Source organism: Carettochelys insculpta, chromosome 2 (genome assembly GCF_033958435.1).
Source record: "Carettochelys insculpta isolate YL-2023 chromosome 2, ASM3395843v1, whole genome shotgun sequence".
NCBI classification, from domain to species: Eukaryota; Metazoa; Chordata; order Testudines; family Carettochelyidae; genus Carettochelys; species Carettochelys insculpta.
The window spans coordinates 47,692,772-47,712,339 of NC_134138.1; the positions used below are offsets into that span (position 1 = coordinate 47,692,772).

At 46.5% G+C, this 19,568-nt stretch overlaps 1 protein-coding gene across 1 annotated transcript in view; it reads right to left on the reverse strand.

Moving 5' to 3' along the window:
- Nucleotides 1-19,568, reverse strand: part of LOC142008491 (neural-cadherin-like) — a 102,038-nt gene that overhangs the window by 35,747 nt on the left and 46,723 nt on the right. The window contains exons 15-21 of the mRNA XM_074985691.1: nucleotides 19,336-19,479; nucleotides 17,015-17,298; nucleotides 14,562-16,179; nucleotides 11,862-11,955; nucleotides 10,217-10,401; nucleotides 8,958-9,190; nucleotides 1,540-1,817 (exon numbers count right to left, since the gene is read on the reverse strand). Coding sequence (XP_074841792.1) covers nucleotides 1,540-1,817; nucleotides 8,958-9,190; nucleotides 10,217-10,401; nucleotides 11,862-11,955; nucleotides 14,562-16,179; nucleotides 17,015-17,298; nucleotides 19,336-19,479 — 2,836 coding nt within the window. The remainder of the gene's footprint in view (nucleotides 1-1,539; nucleotides 1,818-8,957; nucleotides 9,191-10,216; nucleotides 10,402-11,861; nucleotides 11,956-14,561; nucleotides 16,180-17,014; nucleotides 17,299-19,335; nucleotides 19,480-19,568) is intronic.

Here is a 19,568-nt window from a genome sequence, read left to right on the forward strand (position 1 = left end):
TTTGATTCTGTGACGAAAGCTCAGAATATAAATAATAAAGGAAATAACCCTTAACAGAACAACAAAAAGTCTTGCGGCGCCTTATAGACTAACAGATATTTTGGAGCATAAGCTTTCATGGGCAAAGGCAGCACAAGCCATACGAACTCTCACTGATGACTAGGAAACATGCTGCAGATCACCACCTGACGAACAAACAAGTGAATAATCACAATTGTCAAAGCTTATGCATCAAACTGTACTTAGTTCATTAATTTTACAAGCACAGTTTAGTTTTAGGTGAGTCTTCACATCATGTACATAATGGACTTTTGGTGAAAAACAGTTAAGCCACTGTAACATGCAAGACCTCACAATACCCTCCTGCTGTTAATTCTAATGCCAAGCAGAGAAAGTTTCTTGCTTGTTATCAGGTTTGCGAATTATTGGGTCTGTATTAGTACAGTGCTGCAAATGTGCCGTATGATACAGGATGGGAATCCCTTCTCTCAAGACGGAGAAAACAGGCAAAACAGATGAGTGGTTCAGGGAAAGGGACATAAGTTAAAAACCAGTAGGGTGTTGGCGGGCTCACTGTTTTGAAACGTTTAATTATATCAGTTTTATTTGTACTACAACATTTAGCTGTGAGGGACTTTTTTCATGGGGGCTGAAGAGGGTTCCCTGGGAATGAGGAATGGCAGGAATGCAGATTTTTGGAAGAACCAGTAGCGGAAAGGACAGACAATGCAAGCAGGAGACTGGGGACCTGCTGTGCTATTAAATTCCTACATGCACAGGACTTGAAAAAACAGATGGGGCAAACCTTCCAAGTGACAAAAAGTATCTATCCCACATCCAAGTTTCAGATGTGAGTGAATGATAATGGTGGTAGGCTGTGAAAACACACTGCTCCTCTGTAACAAGAGTGTCATGTTTAACACATTTGAGCAGCATACTGGAATTGGACGTGGGCTTTACCACACAGAAGGTTTCTGCAGGTTCAGTTCTGGGTTTTTTAAAATCCTTTAAGTTCCCAGCAGTCACCTCCTGCAAGAACTATTGGAATGCTGATGCCACATTTTCACCACAGAGATGGCTCAGTGTGGGGTGACACAAACCTGCACAGATGCTTTGGACTCAAGGTAGGCATGTAATTACTCTTTCCTCACTTCCATGTTTGACAATATTCTGGGTGTTAAAGACTAGTCCCTTGTTTTATAAAATATGGCAAGTGGGGAGTTTGGGCCTCTAAGTGACATGCTGTGGTACTGGTTAAAGTGACTAATAAAGTGCATCTCAGCTACACAAACATGAGCTTCTCATACTTCCACATGAAGGGAGACCAGTGCAGCTGTAAACGCTCTCTCTTCTGAGGATTATTATGACACTAAGTAGCCATCAGTGAGGTGAGAAATCTGTTTGCAAGGCTAGATTCAAGCATACCCAGCCATATCCACCTCTTGAGAAGTGGTGAACGTTGATTTGCTTTTCTGAGCCCCCTTTCTCACACATGCCGAGTTAGAAGATGTTCTGAGTACCATGAAAAGTTTTACTAACCTGTAGCCCAAGCCAGTGTCCACACATGTGCCACCATTGAGACAGGGATTTGTCTGGTATGAGGCACAGAGGAGATGCTGGCTCTCTCTAGCTGCACAGGTGCACTGAGCATGACTCAGGACTGTCACAGATGCCAGCGAGACACTTCCTGAAGTAGTTATTGTGGGGACATGACGGTAATTGTACTTGCTGACACATCCAGCACTGTGAGTGCAGTTCGCAGTCACACACTCATCTATTCCAATCTGGGTGATGCTTATATCCAAGGTATTTTCCAGCTGGAGAAGAAAGTTAGTTTTATTAATCTGCCTTTTTCACTGGGAAAAACCTTTGTGCTCCAGACAGTATGAGAACCAAAGCCCTGGGAAACGAAAATTTTATTTCTTCGAGATGTGTCCCCGTGGGTGCTCCACAATAGGTGTCGGGCTCGCCCGGCGCCACAGATCGGAATTCTTCTAGCAGTTTCTATTGGATCAGGCATGCGCCGACGCGTGCCGCTCCCTTGCGCGCCCCTGGCCATGTGCGCGATCTGGTCCCCGCCAGTTCCTTGACCAACCGCCTCAGATGCTCCTGAAAAACATGAGACAGATTCCGAAGCGGGGAGGATGGGCGGGTGGTGGAGCACCCACGGAGACACATCTTGAAGAACCTTCGTTACTACAGGTGAGTAACTTCTCTTTCTTCTTCGAGTGGTCCCCATGGGTGCTCCACAATAGGTGACTACCCAGCAGTAACCCAAGTAAGGAGGTGGGTAATCGATTCATGTGCAGCTTGCCCCCGAGAGGACTGCTGTCAACAGACGGGTATCCTCATCGAACACCCGATGTAGGGCATAATGCTTGGCGAAGGTGTCGTAGGATGACCAGGTCACCACTCTACATATGTCTTTTAACACGATGCCCTTGAAGAAGGCTGTTGACGCCGCCACCACCCTGGTGGAGTGAGCCCTAGGCGGGGCCAGCAAAGGGGTCTTTCGAAGCTCGTAGCACATTTTTATACAGAACACAATGTGCTTTGAAATTCTCTGTGAAGAGAGGCCTTCCCCTTCTGACCTGGGAGCGAGAGACACTAGAAGCCTGTCCGTTTTCCGGAAAGACTTAGTTCTGTCTATGTAGAAGGCCAACGCCCTTCTCACGTCTAGGAGATGTGGGCGTGCCTCCTTGCCGGAGCTGTGAGGCTTCGGGTAAAGTGAGGGTAAAACTATTGGTTCATTAAGATGGAACTCCGAAGAAACTTTTGGAATGAAGGATGGGTGTAACCGTAAGGTTACCGCCCCCTTTGAGAATACTGTGCAGGGTGGCGTTGCCATCACTGCTGTGAGCTCGCTCACCCCGAGGGCTGATGTAATCGCAAGGAGGAAGGTTGTTTTCATCGTAAGGAGTCGGAGGGGTACCGTGGCTAATGGTTCGAAGGGTGGTCCCGATAGCGTGCTGAGCACCAAGTCCAAACTCCACGACAGTGGAAGCGGTTTTCGAGGAGGGTACAGGTTTACCAGCCCCTTCAAGAACCTTGTGACGATAGGGTGGGCGAATACAGTGGGCCCTTCCTCTCTATGCTGAAAAGCTGATATAGCAGCGAGGTGGACCTTTAGCGAGGCTAGAGAAAGCCCGTCTCGTTTGAGGTCCAATAGGTATTCTAGTATTACAGTTATAGGAACGTCAAGGGGAGCTAACTGCTTGGCGGAACACCAGGCTGTAAATCAAGTCCATTTCTGTTCATAAGTCCACCTGGTGGAGGTCCTTCGGCTACACTCCAGGACTTGTTGTACTCCCTCCGTACACGTGCTCTCTAAGGTGCTGAGCCATGGATTAACCATGCTTGTAGACGCAGACCCTGAGGGTACGGGTGCACTATGGACCCCTGAGCCTGCGTGAGTAAGTCCAGCACCACCGGTAGGGGAAGTGGTGGGTGATCCGACATGCGCAGAAGCAAGGGAAACCATTGTTGCCGGTCCCAAGTTGGGACTATGAATATCATGCGAGCTCTCTCCCTTCTGGCTTTCTGCAGAACCTTGTGGATAAGCGTTGTGGGGGGAAAATCATAAAGTAGAGGGCCCTTCCATGAAATCATGAATGCGTCCCCCAGGGACCCCCACCCTATTCCTGCTCTGGAGCAGTACTGGGGACACTTCTTGTTGTACTGGGTGGCAAACAAATCGACTTGGGGAAACCCCATGTACGAAATATGCGCCGTAGCAAGTCGGAGCGGATCTGCCATTCGTGCATGAGTGCGAAGCGCCTGCTCAGCTAATCTGCCTTCACGTTGTGAGCGCCCGGCAAGTACGAGGCTTTCAACGTTATGTTGTTGGCGATGCACCAGTTCCACAATCGGACTGCTTCCGCACATACCGCACAGGATCATGCCCCTCCTTGTCGACTGATGTAGAACATAGTGGAGGTATTGTCGGTATTGATCCCGACTACTTTGCCATGCAGGTAATCTCGAAAATATCTGCACGCGTTGAACACTGCTCTGCGCTCCAGTATGTTTATGTGCAGTGTCTGTTCCGCAGGGGACCACAGTCCTTGCGTCACCTTGCTGCCAATGTGCGCTCCCCATTCTATGTGGGAGGCGTCAGTAGTAAGAAAAATAGAAATTTATGGTTGGTGAAAAGGCATCCCCATGAGCAGATTCTTGGGATTTTCCCACCACGCTAGGGATCTGCGCACCTCTGTCGTGGGCGACACTACCTTGTGGACAGTATGGGATGCCGGTTTGTAAACACTCGCCAGCCAATGCTGCAGGCTTCGCATGTGCAACCTGGCATTCTGTACCACAAACGTCGCTGCCGCCATATGGCCCAACAGCTGTAGGCATGTTAGAACCGGCACCGTGGGGCTGTATGTCATGACTTGCACCAGTGAGCTGACGGTGCGGAAGCGGGCGTCGGGCAGGTATACTCCTGCTGTGATAGAGTTTATGCTGCCCCTATGAACTCTATATCTTGTGTGGGTTCGGTGTTTGACTTTGCGAGGTTGATGACTAGGCCCAGCGAAGTAAACATGTCCGCAGTGACACGTATCATGCATAAGACCTCTGCCTTTGAGGCCCCTTTCAGCAGGCAGTCATCCAGATATGGGAAAATAAACACCCCGTCTGTGCAGGCAGGCTGATACCACTGCCAGGGTTTTGGTAAAAACTCTGGGAGCCGAGGATAGGCCGAATGGAAGAACCCTGTACTGGAAATGTTCCCTGCCGACCGTGAAGTGGAGGAAGTGTCTGTGTGCTGGGTGGATTGTTATATGAAAGTAAGCATCTTGTAAGTCGAGGGCTGCAAACCAGTCTCTATCGTCCAGTGCCATAAGTATGGAGGCAACTGTGATCATCCGAAAGCGTTGCTTGCGCAAGTAACGGTTGAGGCCCCATAGATCCAAGATCGGCCTCCAGTCTCTTGTTTTCTTCTGTGTTAGGAAGTAGCGTGAATAAAAACCTTTCCCCTGGAATTGCTCCGGCACTCTTTCCACCTCCCCTATGAACGGAAGGTGATCCACCTCCTGCTTGGAGCCTCGCCTTGTGGGCAGCGTCTCTGAGATGAGGTCTGGCGGGAGGCTTCGTCGGTGGAAGTGACTGGAAGGGGATCGTGTAACACGTGGCTATAATCTCTAGCACCCATCTGTCCGTGGTGATCTTTTGCCATTGGGAGTGGAACGGTTTGACGTGATGATGGGACATGAGATGAGTGTGGCATTGAGCGATGGTGTTGATAGTGCAGCCCCCGACATACCCGTCAAACTTGTTGTCTTTGGGCCTGTCCCGAGGGTGTACGGCTCTGTTGAGAACGTCGCCTGGGAGTTCTGTACTGCTGCTGCTGATGATGGCGCCCTTGGTCGTAGCCTCGCCGATATTGAGCACGCTGTGGTTGGTAAGCGTAGCGTCTTTGCTGAGGATAAAATTTCTTCTTCTTGTATGGGGGAGTATAAATGCCCAAGGTTCTAAGTGTGGCCCTCCAGTCCCTGCTGGAGTGGAGGACCGAGTCAGTTGAGTTCGCAAACAGCTTTTGTTTATCAAAGGGAAGATCCATGATCTTCACCTGCAGGTCCCTGGGGATACCAGACGTCTGGAGAAAGGATTCCCTACGCATGACCACTGCTGTAGCTGTTGAACGTGCTGCCGTGTCCGCCACGTCCAGGGCAATCTAGACTCCCGTCCGCGACACTGCATAGCCCTCTTGAACAATCGTCTTTAACACCAGCTTCTTGTCTTCCGGGAGTGAATCCATGAGGGGAGTAAGTCTGGAGTAATTGTCAAAGTTGTGGTTTGATAGGTGTGCCGCGTAATTTGCCACTCTCAATAATAGGGTAGAGGAGGAATATACCTTCCTGCCAAACAGCTCTAGCTTCTTAGCATCTTTATCCGATCCCCCCGATTTGTACTGAGACGCCTTCGACCTCTGCTGGGACGATTCGACCACCAAAGAATTTGATTGTCGGTGACTAAAGAGGAACTCCATGCCCTTGGCTGGGACGAAGTACTTCTTATCTGCTCTCTTGCTTGTAGGCGGAACAGACGCCGGGGTCTGCCATATGTTAGTGGCTGACTCCATAATGGCTTCGTCCAGCGGCATAGCGATTTTGGATGAAGCCAGGGGTCTCAAATTTTTCAGGAGTTTATGATGCTTCTCCTGCACCTCTGTTATTTGAATGTCCTGCGTGAAAGCTACTCTTTTGAACAGTTCCTGGAATTATTTAAGGTCATCCGGGGGGGAAAAGACATCCCCGGGGGCCATGGCCTCATCTGGGGAGGATGAGGAGGAACCACTGGGGTAAACCTCCCTCAAATCCTCTGGTTCCCGCGGTCGATGATATACTTGCTCCCTGGAGGATTGTGAAGGAAGGTCCCAGGATTCTGGACCTAACTCCCCCTGAGACAACTGTGTTCCCGTCCCAGAGCAAGAGTGTACACAGGGGTATTGAGAAGCAGGGGGGTACCTGCCCCTAGATCTAGACCTGCGGTGTCTGTGTTCAGCATGACGACAACCATAGCAGCATGGGCAAGGGCCCGGTGATGGAGATCTGGACCACAATCGGAGAGTGTACCCATGATGTCTGGGAGAGCGGGACCTCCACGATGACACAGGTTTCTGATAGTACTCAAGGGGATCTGTGCCCAGAAATGGTGAAGGTGGCCCAAGCCACGGCGAAATTGATTGGAGGAACGGAGAGGGAGGTCCTAGATAAGCCGGTGGAGTCACAGCCCGCCGGTGTGGCATGTGTATCTCGGGGGAGGGCTAGGTGATAACGGCAGCACAGCCCTGTCTGGAGATGGACTGCAGTGCCGAGCTTTTGCTTTTGCCTTGCCCCTCCCCTGCGGGGTGGGCGCCGCCCCTTCCCGTGCCGGGGATCTCAGCCCCGTTGTCGGCACCGCGCTCGGCACAGTCAGCTGCGGTGCCGCGCGGGTAGCTTCCTCCAGCACCGGTAGGCTCTGTGCCAGGTGCCCCTGCGCTGTTGGTGCTGTGGGGGCCGGTGCTGCCTGCGGCGGCGCCACCAATTCCGGCGCTTGCCTCGCTGGCGCTCACGGAGCCTTGCATGCCGTCTGTTGTGTAATCGGAGGCTCAGCCTCTGCCACGTGCGCTGCTGCACTACCGCTTTCAAGAGCTCGCGGCTGGGGACTCTGCGTTCCGCTCGTCCTGCCCGCTGGGCCCGCCGGCAAGGATCGAGCCAGGGAGAGCTTCCTCCTCTTCTGCACCGAGGGGGTCAAAGAGGCTGCCTTCCTCTTATGCAACCCAGAGGGCCCTTCTGCATGAGGCTTCTCTTGCGGTTCTGGCTGGAGAGCCTTAACAAACAAGAGAATTTTGAGCCTCGTCTCTCTGTCTTTCCTGGCCCTGGCTGTAAGCTTAGCACAGTGAGAACGCTTCTGGGTAACGTGTGATTCCCCCAGGCACCGAATGCATTCACTATGCCCATCAGAGGCTGGCACAGCTTCGCGGCATGACTCTCACTTCTTAAACCCCGAGGAGGCCGTCGCGGTGAGTCTTTACTGTTAATAGGGTACTTAGCCCGTAATCAGTGCCTTTTTACCCCAAATAACAATCACCGGCCTGCGGGGCAGCAGACGGCTTAACTAGCCTTCTTGTCCGCCCCTCTCTCCTTCGTTCCTCTTCTTTCTGCTAGCTGATATTCTCTCTCTTTTTCTTTTTTTTTTTTAATAGTGACAAAACAAACAAACTACACGTAAAAACAACTATCTTTATCTGACTTTGGCTTTAGGCTGAGCGGATTCCGTCTGCAGCCGATGGCGGTTGAGAAGGAACTGGTGGGAACCAGATCGCGCACATGGCCGGGGGCGCGCAAGGGAGCGGCGCGCGTCGGTGCATGCGTGATCCAATAGAAACTGCTAGAAGAATTCCGATCTGCGGCGCCGGGCGAGCCCGACACCTATTGTGGAGCACCCATGGGGACCACTCGAAGAAGAACAACGAATTTGTGTAGAACTCCCCAATAATTTTTTGAGCTGAGTAATTTTATTTCAGCTTTGGCAACATATCCCAAATGCACCTCTCTCTCTTTGCTTGCTGGAGCCTTGCTCTCTAAAAACAGAGATCAAGTAGCTGTAAATGGCAACAGTAATAAATTGTTCTAATATCCAGGATACTGATGTCAGTAGGCTCCAGTCCACGTGCATTACCAAAGAGTGCCCTCTCAACTGTGAAGTGTCATTTATACTTTATATTGCAGAAGTGATTTGGTGTGTTTAATTTTCAGATCATATTTTGCTCTAAAAGGGAAATAGTTATTTTATCACTCTTCTTTCTTATTGGAGAAAGATGCATCTTTTGACTGAGTGATTTTGAGAGTTCTAGTTACAGAATATTTCAATACATAAGTTAAGCAAATATACCACGACATCAAGAACTGTGTGCACAAGCATCTCCCCGATCACATGCATCACTATGGAAGGTTTCATACGATCTGTAGTAGACACATGATTGAAACCCATATTCCCAAAGGAAGTACATTATTCCAAGGACAAAATTTTCAAATTTGGATGCCCAAAATTACACAGCTAAATGAAACAAACCAGCAGAAATGTAGCACTTTAAAGACAAAACAAAATGATTTATTCGGTGATGAGTCATTTTGTTAGTCTATACTCCAACAAAACAACGCAGGAGAAATATTGCCCTTTAAAGACTAACACAGCGACATCTCTAACTACAGCTAAATGAATGGCTTTTGAGGTCTGCAACACTGAAATTTAGGTTACATGATGTGAGTGCCTAAATATGGCCCAGGGGTCTGAACTTCAAGTACATATGTCACATGTCTAACCAAAGAATTTTTTTTTGCTCAGCAGAGTAAAATATTAGAATATACAATCATTCTCTCTCCAAAAAAAAAAACCACAACAGTTCCTTGCAAGCATTTCACTAGATTACAGATGCAAAATTTCAATTAATGCAACGAGTTAAAGCCACATACCCTGGCTTTGGACATCGCCACATTGCCGTTAAGTTTTTCTGCTTTATAATATGGTTGTCCAGAAACTGTAAACCAAACATCTATCCCTTGGGTTTGACCTGGGATAGTCATTACACTGAAAATGTGAACATTTTCCAGTTGCGCAGGTATGATTTCCGAAAGCAGTTTCTTCATCTGGTTGTATTTACTTTCTCTCTCAGAAGAGCGAGATATAAAACCCTCTGCAGTGATATCTGTAACAAACAATTTAAAAAACAGCACATCTTTGAGACTGAGGAGAATCATATGATGTTAAATTATAAGGGGAGCAGCAGAGACCAAAGTAGTGTAGTTTGCGTATCTGATTCCACTTTGCGGCACCGAGACACTTGTGATATTAGGACTCTGAAATTCTTCATACTGGTTTTTTCTTGATCGTTTACACTGGAGGCTTAATTTCTTCAATTATTACACTTATTTTATTTCTCTTTAAATCAGGAATATCTTCAGTAGGATTTTACTTTTAGCAGAGTTGTTCAAACACACACTATTTGCAATATAAGTAAGTAGTGGCCTTGTTAGTGTGGAACTCTTGTATCTCATCTTTGTTTTACCCTAAAACGTAACATTTATTGCAGTATCTTCTCACCCCTCTATGTACAGGCTGTACCTCTAAATACTGGGATTCGCTGGTCTGGCAACATCCATGGTCTATCAGGTTCACAGATGTTGCTGGACCAGAGGGTCCCACGCCAGAGCCTGCAGCAGCAGCACCGGGGCCAGAGAGACAGCCTGGGCTGGAGCCTGCAGTAGGCAGTCTGAAACGGGAACCTGCAGCCACTGGCAGCACAGCCGTTACTGGGGACTGTGGCAGCAGGGCTGTAGTTGGCAGCAGGCAGCTGCAGCCCACAGCAGCCAAGCCAAGGCTGGGGTGTGTGTAGAGGTGGAGAGAGAAAGGATTGGGGCCAGAACTGAGGTGACAACAGGCTTGGAGGATGGATGGCAGGGGACCTCCCCTGGTCCAGCAAACCCCTTGTTTAGGGCTAGTCAGATCCCAAAGGTGCCAGACCAGGAAGGTCCAACCGGTATCAGTGGAAAAGAAAAAGCAGCGCAAGTAAGTATATTTTTCAGATCTGTAATTAAAGGAATATTAAGAGTATCCAACAGAGATACCTAATAATAAAAAAGACACTAATAAGAATTTAAAGTTACACAGCACTAGTATAAAGATGGCAGATTTCAGAGGTGCAATACTGTAGACATAAAAATACATGAGTTACCTTTTATTCGTACGGACCCAGCATTACAGATGGCATCTTCTTTGATTTCCTTCACAACCACTTTTACTGTTGAAATCACATCTGGCCACATACCATCAGCAACTTTCACTCTTGAATTGTAAGTTCCTGCTGGAGTGCCTTCTTTAACACTTAGCAACCCAGAGTTTGCATTGAGGATAAGATATCTACAACAGAAATGACAAGAAAGGATTTATTCTTTGCCTTTTCCTATTTGCAGCATGACCAGATCATATGGAGAATTCCCCTGGCATAAAGCTGACAGGCATAGCAGAGCTACCCACTCACCTCTGGTGAAGCGAGAGAGGAGAGCCAGGGGGAAAAAAGACCCTTGTTACACTTTTCCTCCATTGGCCTAAGGTGCCCCATAACTTTGGTATAAAGTTGCTCTAACTCCAACTGAGGCTGGGTGACAGAACCATCTCCTTTCCCCTTCATCTAAACAGAGCCCAGACACCATGCAGAATTGAGCCCATAGTGCAGGGGCGGGCAAGCCACGGCAGGAAGGACGTATCTAGCCCATCAGCTGCTTGAATCCAGCCGCCCAGCTCCCCCTTGCTCAACTCTGCGTGGCTCCTGGCAGCAGCAGCAGCTGGTCTCCTCCGCCCTCTGGCTCTTATGGATAGGGGCATCCAGAGGGCATTGTACACTGCCCCCACAGCTCCCATTGGCTGGGAATTGCAGCCAATAGGAGCTGCATAGGTGGTGCCTATGAACAGGACAGAACACAGAGGACTTTGCACTATGTCACTAGGCAGACACAGCTCTGAGTGCAAAACCCTAAAACAGATGCAGTGGTACAAAATAAGTGACTTACAGAAGTCCAGCTCCCCTCTGCCAAAAAAGTTGTCGTGTGGCAAATCACCTCTGATCTGCACTGATGGAGTTTGCACTAATCTAGCTACAAGGAAGCAAAAGTTCCCAAAGTAGACAAGACCTCAGAAACTAAGTGGGGTCATCAAAATGCCACTTCTTCAAGGATGGAGCAGGGCATTAGGACACAGCATTTCTGCTGTGGGCCAACTGAATTGGCATTGAATAAGACCATATGCAGGGACTTTGGGATGGCATTCCAGCTGGTTAGCCAGGTGTCTGTGCATAGTACAGGACTGTAGACAAAGTGGGGTCCTAAGGTGTCACAAAGTAGCAATACAATTGCTGCCAATGAAATGTCCTAATCTGTTCTTCCAGCATCATTTCCAGGAATATTTAATTACCCCTGAAATTTTTACACTCACCCCCTTTTCCCTTACCAAAATCCCATGCTGCAGCTTTTCTGAAAAAGGATGAAGGAATCTCAACTCACCTCTAAATATACGCAACTTCTTAATTGGCTAGGGAGGCTTCTGGTTGCTGTGGCATGATTAAAGACACTCAGCTTGTCAGGGGATGAGATTTTTGACTCAGAGACAGTTGGCCTACACAGCAATGTACTGAGGAGCAAACTGGAGCTGCTAACATGACTGTACATAATTCAGCTTCCCAAGAAGGCAAGGGGTTTGAAGACTGTGTGCACACAATTAAACTTTCTCTAAGAATCACATGCCAGAGTGTAAGTATTTTCTATTTAATTTTTTTGAAAACTTTTCTACCATTTTGCCAGGACATTATTTTCTTTTTCAAATACCTTGATACTTTTCCTTCAAAGTGATAGGTCTTATGATCCCAGTCATCTTTGTCTGGTGCATGAACTTGGCCCAGTACAGTTGTGGGTAAGATACCTATAATAATCGAATATATGAATGATGTAACTAAAAAGAATGTCATTTATACACATGTATGTTAACAAACACACAATTACAATATCACTTTTTTTAACTCATATTTCTGTTTAAGTATTTGGGATGATTAAAGGCAGCCCTAGAATGATTTATGAATATTATATATTGATATAGTTATTGGTGTGTTCTCTTTATGACAATATTGGTTTACTTGAACAGCAGGCTGGAAAAACTGGCAGGAAAGAAAAGAAAGGCACAGGATAACCATCTCTAACAATTAGCTTTGATGACTCTGCCTGTCTCCAGACATTCTGCAACACTGGCCTGGACCAGAGCAGGAAAAGGTCTGTGAACACAGAAGTTTAAAACAACTCCAACTGGATTAAAAAAAAAGATGCTCAGGCATGGGGCACTGGTTGAGAAACAGGACCCTGGCGAAGAAGACAGCCGTGCTTAGATTATCATATGGGTGCAATAAGACACAAGGGCACATATGCTTTAAAAATCTTGTTTCACTTAAAGAGTTATGAATGCTAATACTTGTGCTTGAGAGACTGTAACAATGGCAATCAGCAACAGAACAGCCATCCTCAAAGAGAACCACCACAGGTATCTGAAATTTAACCAGACTGTGGACAAGGGGATAGGAATGGAGGAGATACAGGTTCCCTGCAAAATGAGAATTAGGGCAGCTGCCCATGAGAGGTTCAAGTGCCACCCAGCTGAAAAGCAGAGTCCAAAGCCAACAGCATGTGTTTCTATTGGTGGTACACATCCACACATGCCTTAGTGCGCATAACAAAATTCATTCTGCCTGTGGATGGAAAAATTAGAGCAAACACTGACTGTAGCCCACTTTACGAGTGGGAACACTGTACATTGCACTCTGAGATAAGTAAAGACCCAAAGCCTGACACCTGAGGAGGTGCACTCAGCAAAACCAGAAGGGATCCAGAGGTGCAGCTAACTCTGAACCTCTGGCAGTACTTATTTGGTAAATGCATTTGCAATAGCAACACAGAGGACATAAAAATATTAGATAATGATGTTAAACCCTTGCAGTACCTGAACTGGACAGGAACATGACATGCAAAGGCATCCTCTTTATATCACGTGGGATGACCTCAATGTATGTACATCGATTTTATTTATATGGAATTAAAAAAAAAAAAAGCCCCTTACAGGTTGAAGAGTTCTAGTCTCACACTCTCAAGACCTGACCAGTGCCAAACAAGAGAGTTTGCCGGACCCTGGGAGGTCAATATTGTCTAGCAGCATTACCAACACTTCCACTGCTTACTGGGTTCTTAGCAGACATTTAAGAGTAAATTACAGCTAAACAACAGTAAAGAACACAGAGCCAGGATTGGTGGCTGTAAACACACTTTATGGGACCACGAGAAACTAGACCACACCCATGATAAGAGGTCATTCAGCTAACAAAAATAACGCTGGATTACGGATGTTGCCGGATGAGAGAGTGCCAGAATAGAGAGGTTCAAGCTGCACTTAAGATCACAGGAACTAACGAAACAGACGAAGGCATCTTGTGAAGTACAGCAAAATGGCATCTAAAATTCACTGGAACTACCTTTGAAGAATTCACTATTTTATCATTGCAGTCCAAGAACCCACCCTTGGGGACCGCCAAAAATGTCCAAACCCTTGTGTGCAACTAGCAGCCCTTCTGTACAACAAACTAAACCGTGTAACAAGCACACATCAAGTGTAATATCATCCAACACAGGGCTGCTGTCTCTATAGATACACCTCATAATAATGCTGTAGTTTCAGCTCTACAGTATGCATAGAAAGTGAAATCAAGTTCCTCCTGACCAAAAAACACTAGTTAGAGGGGTACCACATGACCAGAGGGCACAAGTTGTGACCTGGGGATGGGGAATAGTAGTTTGAAACTACACAGATACAAGCCCCATAGCCACAAAGTCACCAGTAGTTGACCCTGCTTTGGGGCTTATGTGAAGACACGGGGAACTGTGGGAGACTGGAGTGCTTAAGGCCAGGGAAGGCATCCTGTCTCACGACGACTGCACTGAACTAGGGGAGGTCAAAAACAGTGGCAGCCATAAACGATTTTCCCCCCCTTTTCTATTTCTGGTCCATTTAAGGCTGGCATTAGCTTTTCAGAGAATGAAGATGGTTCACATTTGGGGTTACCTTTAAAACATCAGCTAGGCAACACGCCAGATTTGTTTAAACTCAAATTTTAAAGCACTCCTCTTGGGGTATTCAGCCTCGAATCCAGATCACAGCCCTGGACGTTATTAAATGAACAACCACAACAGCATAAGACAACCCAATCTATTTTGTAATTGAAGGGAAACAAAACAGCACCTGAAAACCATTTACTCAAGTGTACAGATGTCCACGTAAAATAGAAGCCAACTCCCCTCCTTCAGTCCCAAATTCAACCTCCTCCACACATCAACTGACTCCATCCCCTGGGACCAGACCTCATGCACCAAGTTTCAGCTGTAATCAATTTATTCTGGAAAGCAGCTCTTATGGGACAGATCCCTCCAAATTCCACACCTAGTGCTTGTGGCCTAAGGATAGCCCAGCAAAATAAGCTCCAAATCCATTACCATCATAGCAGTAAATGAGACATTCCATGTAGCCAGCAGAATGAGGATGATCATTTCGGTCCCCAATATTAACAGTTAACGTGTTAGTTGAGCTCATAGGAGGAGTCCCACTGTCAGTAATCAGAACAGGCAGGTAAAACACCTTCTGCTCCTCTCTGTCAAAGGTACGCAGTGCAGTGAGGAGTGCGCTTCCATTGCCGACATCCTGCAAGTTAAAGTAAGTGGTGCTGTCAAAGTTGTTGAGCAAACGAAAGGAGAAGGGCGCTCCATTAGCTGCAGTGTCCCTGTCTCTGGCATGTAACAAAGCAGAGGTCTCGTTCATTTGGACAGTTTGCGGCGAGGCAGTGTTCTCCCAGATAATTGGGTTATACTGAGCCTCAAACTCTGGTCCATTGTCATTCACATCCTGCAGAGTCACAAGAACCGTGGCAGTGCCGGTCAGCTGAGGCTGTCCCATATCAGTAGCAATGACTACAAGGTGGTACTGTGACATGGTCTCGTAATCCAGCAACCCTGCAACTACAACCCAACCATCGTTTCCCACAGAGAACTGTCCACTTGGGTTGGACTTACTTAGCAGCTGATATGAAACCCTCCTATTCAGCCCAGAATCTAAATCAACAGCAGAAACCTGCACAATTTTAGTGCCAAGAGGCACATCTTCAGCCAGAGCTGACACTTCGTAGAAAGTAGGATAGAACACAGGGGCGTGGTCATTGGAATCCTCCACGTAGACAACACACTGAGCAATGCTGAAGAAATCAGCATCTTCAACTTTTACTGTCAGGTTAAACACCCTCTCGTGAGGCTTTTCGAAGTCTAGCTGTTTCCGCAACCGAACCACCCCACGTTTATTGACTTCATCTGTCTCTATGAAGAATTTGCGATCGTCATCCCCATCCAGGATGCTGAATGTCACCACAGCGTTTTCTCCTTCGTCTCGATCGGTAGCAGATACTATTGTGATCTCAGTGTTGACATCTGCGTTTTCAGACACAAGAGCCATATACATCTTCCGTGTAAAGGCTGGAGCATGGTCATTTACATCAGTCACCAAAATGGTGGCAGTGCCTGTCCCAGTGAGTCCGCCTCCATCCCTTCCTTCAACCACCACCAGATACTTATCTTCCTTCTCCCGGTCCAAGGATCTGAGTACAGTACAGATGGTGCCAGTAACTGGGTCGATGGAAAACAAGTTGAGGTTGAATTCATTCTGGACATTTTGAATAAGTCTATAGGTTAATACTGCATTCTTCCCAGCTCTGGGATCATCAAAGTCTATTGCTTTCATTTCCACTACTGTGGTGCCCACTGGGGAATCTTCAGGAACACGCCCCATGAAGCAGCCCTCGGACATGCAAAGGAAAAGAGGTGGGTTGTCATTCACATCTTTGACCTCTATGACTACATCTGCAAAACCCGTTAGTCCCTCTCCATTTTCATCTGTAGCAAGGACAAGGAAGTGCCATGAGGATTGCTTTTCACGGTCTAGCTTTTTGTTTGCATAGATCTCTCCTGTGTACTCATTGATGCAGAACTCACTATTGGCCCCATGTCCATGTAAAGAGTAGTGAAGGGCACTCCCATCAGCTTCTTGATCAGGGTCAGTGGCAGAAACCTACAACAAACCACAAGAGCGGGAGGAGAGAAAAAATGGAAATTTGTGGTTCTTCTACTGCCATCTGAGGTACTATGGCCTAGCAAAGAACAGTAAACACCAACTGGCTTGAGACATTTTGGTCTTTCTGTGAAGGTTAAAGATAGGCAGGAGAAATAATCTGATTGTATCTAGGGCGACTAGTGCATTCGGGATGCAGGAAAAAGAATCTGCAGGAAAAGCTAGGTGGAAGTAGTAGCAAACAGGAGATCACCTGAACAAGCTGGTTCACAGGAGCAGACAGGAGGGGTTAGAAACTGGACAGAGTTTGGGTCTTGTGTTCCCTACACCTCTCAGATGAAGAAATCACCAACCATCTCCTTGGCATTTCTATAAAATTGTCCCATCCACGCAGCTCAACGAATTTACAGATACCGACGAACTAAGCCTCAACACCCCAGTAAAGTAGGTATGCAACCACTTTTCACAGATACAGATACGAATGCAGTGACAGAGTAAGTGATTTACCTGAGGACACAAGGGAAGCCTGTCAGCTGATAAGATCTCTTCTGACTTCTCCATCCCTTATCTCAATCACAAGTCTATCTTCCCCTTTCACTTTTCGTACCACAGATTGGTAGGTGTGTTTATGTTTATACTGGCCAGTGACTAAGGTTTACCACCCAATTCCAGTCAGCACATATTCTGGTTTAAGCTACTCTATAAAAAGAGCGTGGATTGCTGGAAAACATGGAAGACAGGAGGACAAAAGAATCCTACGGACTGCAGGTGTCAGACTTCCCCCTCATCTGACAAATTTGATTTGTCTCTCTCTGTTGCATGCAAACTGATTTACCTTTAGAACCACAACAGGCAGATCTGTAAGTTCCTCCAAGACACTGTCATGGTACTCATTGTCAGTGAACACTGGAGCTTCGTCATTCTTATTGATCACATTGATGGCAATGAGTGTGTGATTCTCCCACTTCCCGTCAGAGGCTACAAGCCGCAGCTCATAATGCTTCTCTTGTTCATAGTCCAGACGTTGAGTAATGAAGACTGTACCCACTTCAGGTTCAACATCAAAAACGCCTTTTGAATTTCCTGATATAATCTGATACCTCAGTCTGGCATTTGCACCTGTGTGAAACAGCAGATGTTTAGTTACAGCTAGTATAGAATTCCATACATGTCACAGCATATGTCTCAGTAGAAGTGCAGTAGATATTTATTTATGGACTGTGTAGCTTGCCTTGGATACAACAGGCCAAACCTGTCAAGAGAGAAGTACTTGTATTACGCCTTAACAAAAAAGTCACTGTAGTCAGAAACATGTACGCATATGAGAAGCCGTGTCTACATGTGCATGCTACTTCGAAGTAGCGGCACTAACTTCGAAATAGCGCCCGTCACGGCTACACGTGTTGGGCACTATTTCGATGTTAACATCGATGTTAGGCGGCGAGACGTCGAAGCCGCTAACCCCATGAGGGGATGGGAATAGCGCCCTACTTCGACGTTCAACGTCGAAGTAGGGACTATGTAGTTGTTGCACATCCCGCATCATCGAAATTGTGGGGTCCTCCATGGCGGCCATCAGCTGGGGGGTTGAGAGACGCTGTCTCTCCAGCCCGTGCGGGGCTCTATGGTCACCGTGTGCAGCAGCCCTTAGCCCAGGGCTTTTGGCTGCTGCTGCTGCAGCGGGGGATTCATGCTGCATGCACAGGGTCTGTAACTCGTTGTCAGCTCTGTGTATCTTGTGCTGTTTAGTGCAAGTGTGTCTGGGAGGGGCCCTTTAAGGGAGCGGCTGGCTGTTGAGTCCGCCCTGTGACCCTGTCTGCAGCTGTGCCTGGCACCCTTATTTCGATGTGTGCTACTTTGGCGTGTAGACGTTCCCTCGCTGCGCCTATTTCGACGTGGTGCTGCTTAACGTCGATGTTGAACATCGACATTGCCAGCCCTGGAGGACATGTAGACGTTATTCATCGAAATAGCCTATTTCGATGTCTCCACATCGAAATAGGCTACTTCGAAGTAGGCTTCACGTGTAGACGTAGCCAGAGTGTGCACAAGACAAAGATGTAGAAACGAAAAACTAGAGTTCTGTGTTTGTAAACAGTTATGCTGCAAGTGTAGTTTGCAAAAAGTTAGGCAACTCATTTGTGCCATTTTGTTGATTAATGTTAGCCCTACACATTAAACATACATTCGTTGATACTAGAAAGAGAGGGGGAGAGTGAGAGAGACTAAAAAGAATATAGTATTGTTAAACACTGGAAGATATTTTGTTAATTTTTTCCCCTGATGTCAGAGCCAAAACCTCTTGTTACCACACTCACTTTTATTTTTATTGCCATGTGGTCCTGAAATCTCAAACCAGCAAAGTTTCAGAAGAACATTTGTTTTGTAAATATATTATATTGTTAAGATCCTAATTATATTCTTTTGCATTGCTGGAGAGTGTTTGGAAACAGAAAAATGCTAAGCTAATGTTCTTTGAAAAGGACAAAAGGAAGAAACATGACACAATGCTAGATATATTAAAGCTGCTTTGGTTATTCAAATCAAGTTCACTCCACTTAGCACCAGGACAAACAGTCATTTTCCACAAAGAGCATGCAAGCTCTTAATGTGGGGAGAACTTTTTCAACCTTTTTATTTATTATCAAAATATCTCATCCATGTATTACTGAGGCAACATGAGCAGCAGTTGATACAGGGAAAAAAACATCTATTTTAGAAGTCTGAATCTTCAAAAGTTAGGCCTCAACTGTAGCCCATGCATCAAAGTATGTTTTTTTTTTTGTGGTCAATTCTAAACTTCAGCAGTATGTCCCAAGTTCTATCCTTTCTCCTCCACCAACCAATGACAGGCATTTGGCACATCACTATTGAATACAGGAACTGTGAGGATTAGAATTTATTTTGTTCTAAAATAAAAGGATCACAAGCATATTAAAACTTGAGTGGAGTAGTAAGAGTTTTTGACAGTTTCAAGCCAGAGATTCTTCCCTTCTCCAAACTACTGAAATCTATTTAAAGTTTCTCCTTAATACAATTAATCACTCTATTTAAAACAGAAATCATACTCTCACATGAGAAGCCATTAATATGGTAAGCATTGCATTAGTGAAAATGAATGAAAAAGAAAAGCATCTGAGAAGTATGTTTACACACCTTCGTCTTCATCATTTGCCGTTGCTGTCACAACAGCACATCCAACTTCTGTGTCCTCTTCTATGCTGACTTCATAGACTGAGTGAGAGAAAGCTGGACAATTGTCATTGACATCACTGACAAAAATTTGTACGTACGCCGTATCTGACAAGGAGACATAAAATGAAAATTTAAAATTACATAGGTCAGACAAAGTTACTTGCAGGATGGCCTGGCCTAACCTACCCCTGAAG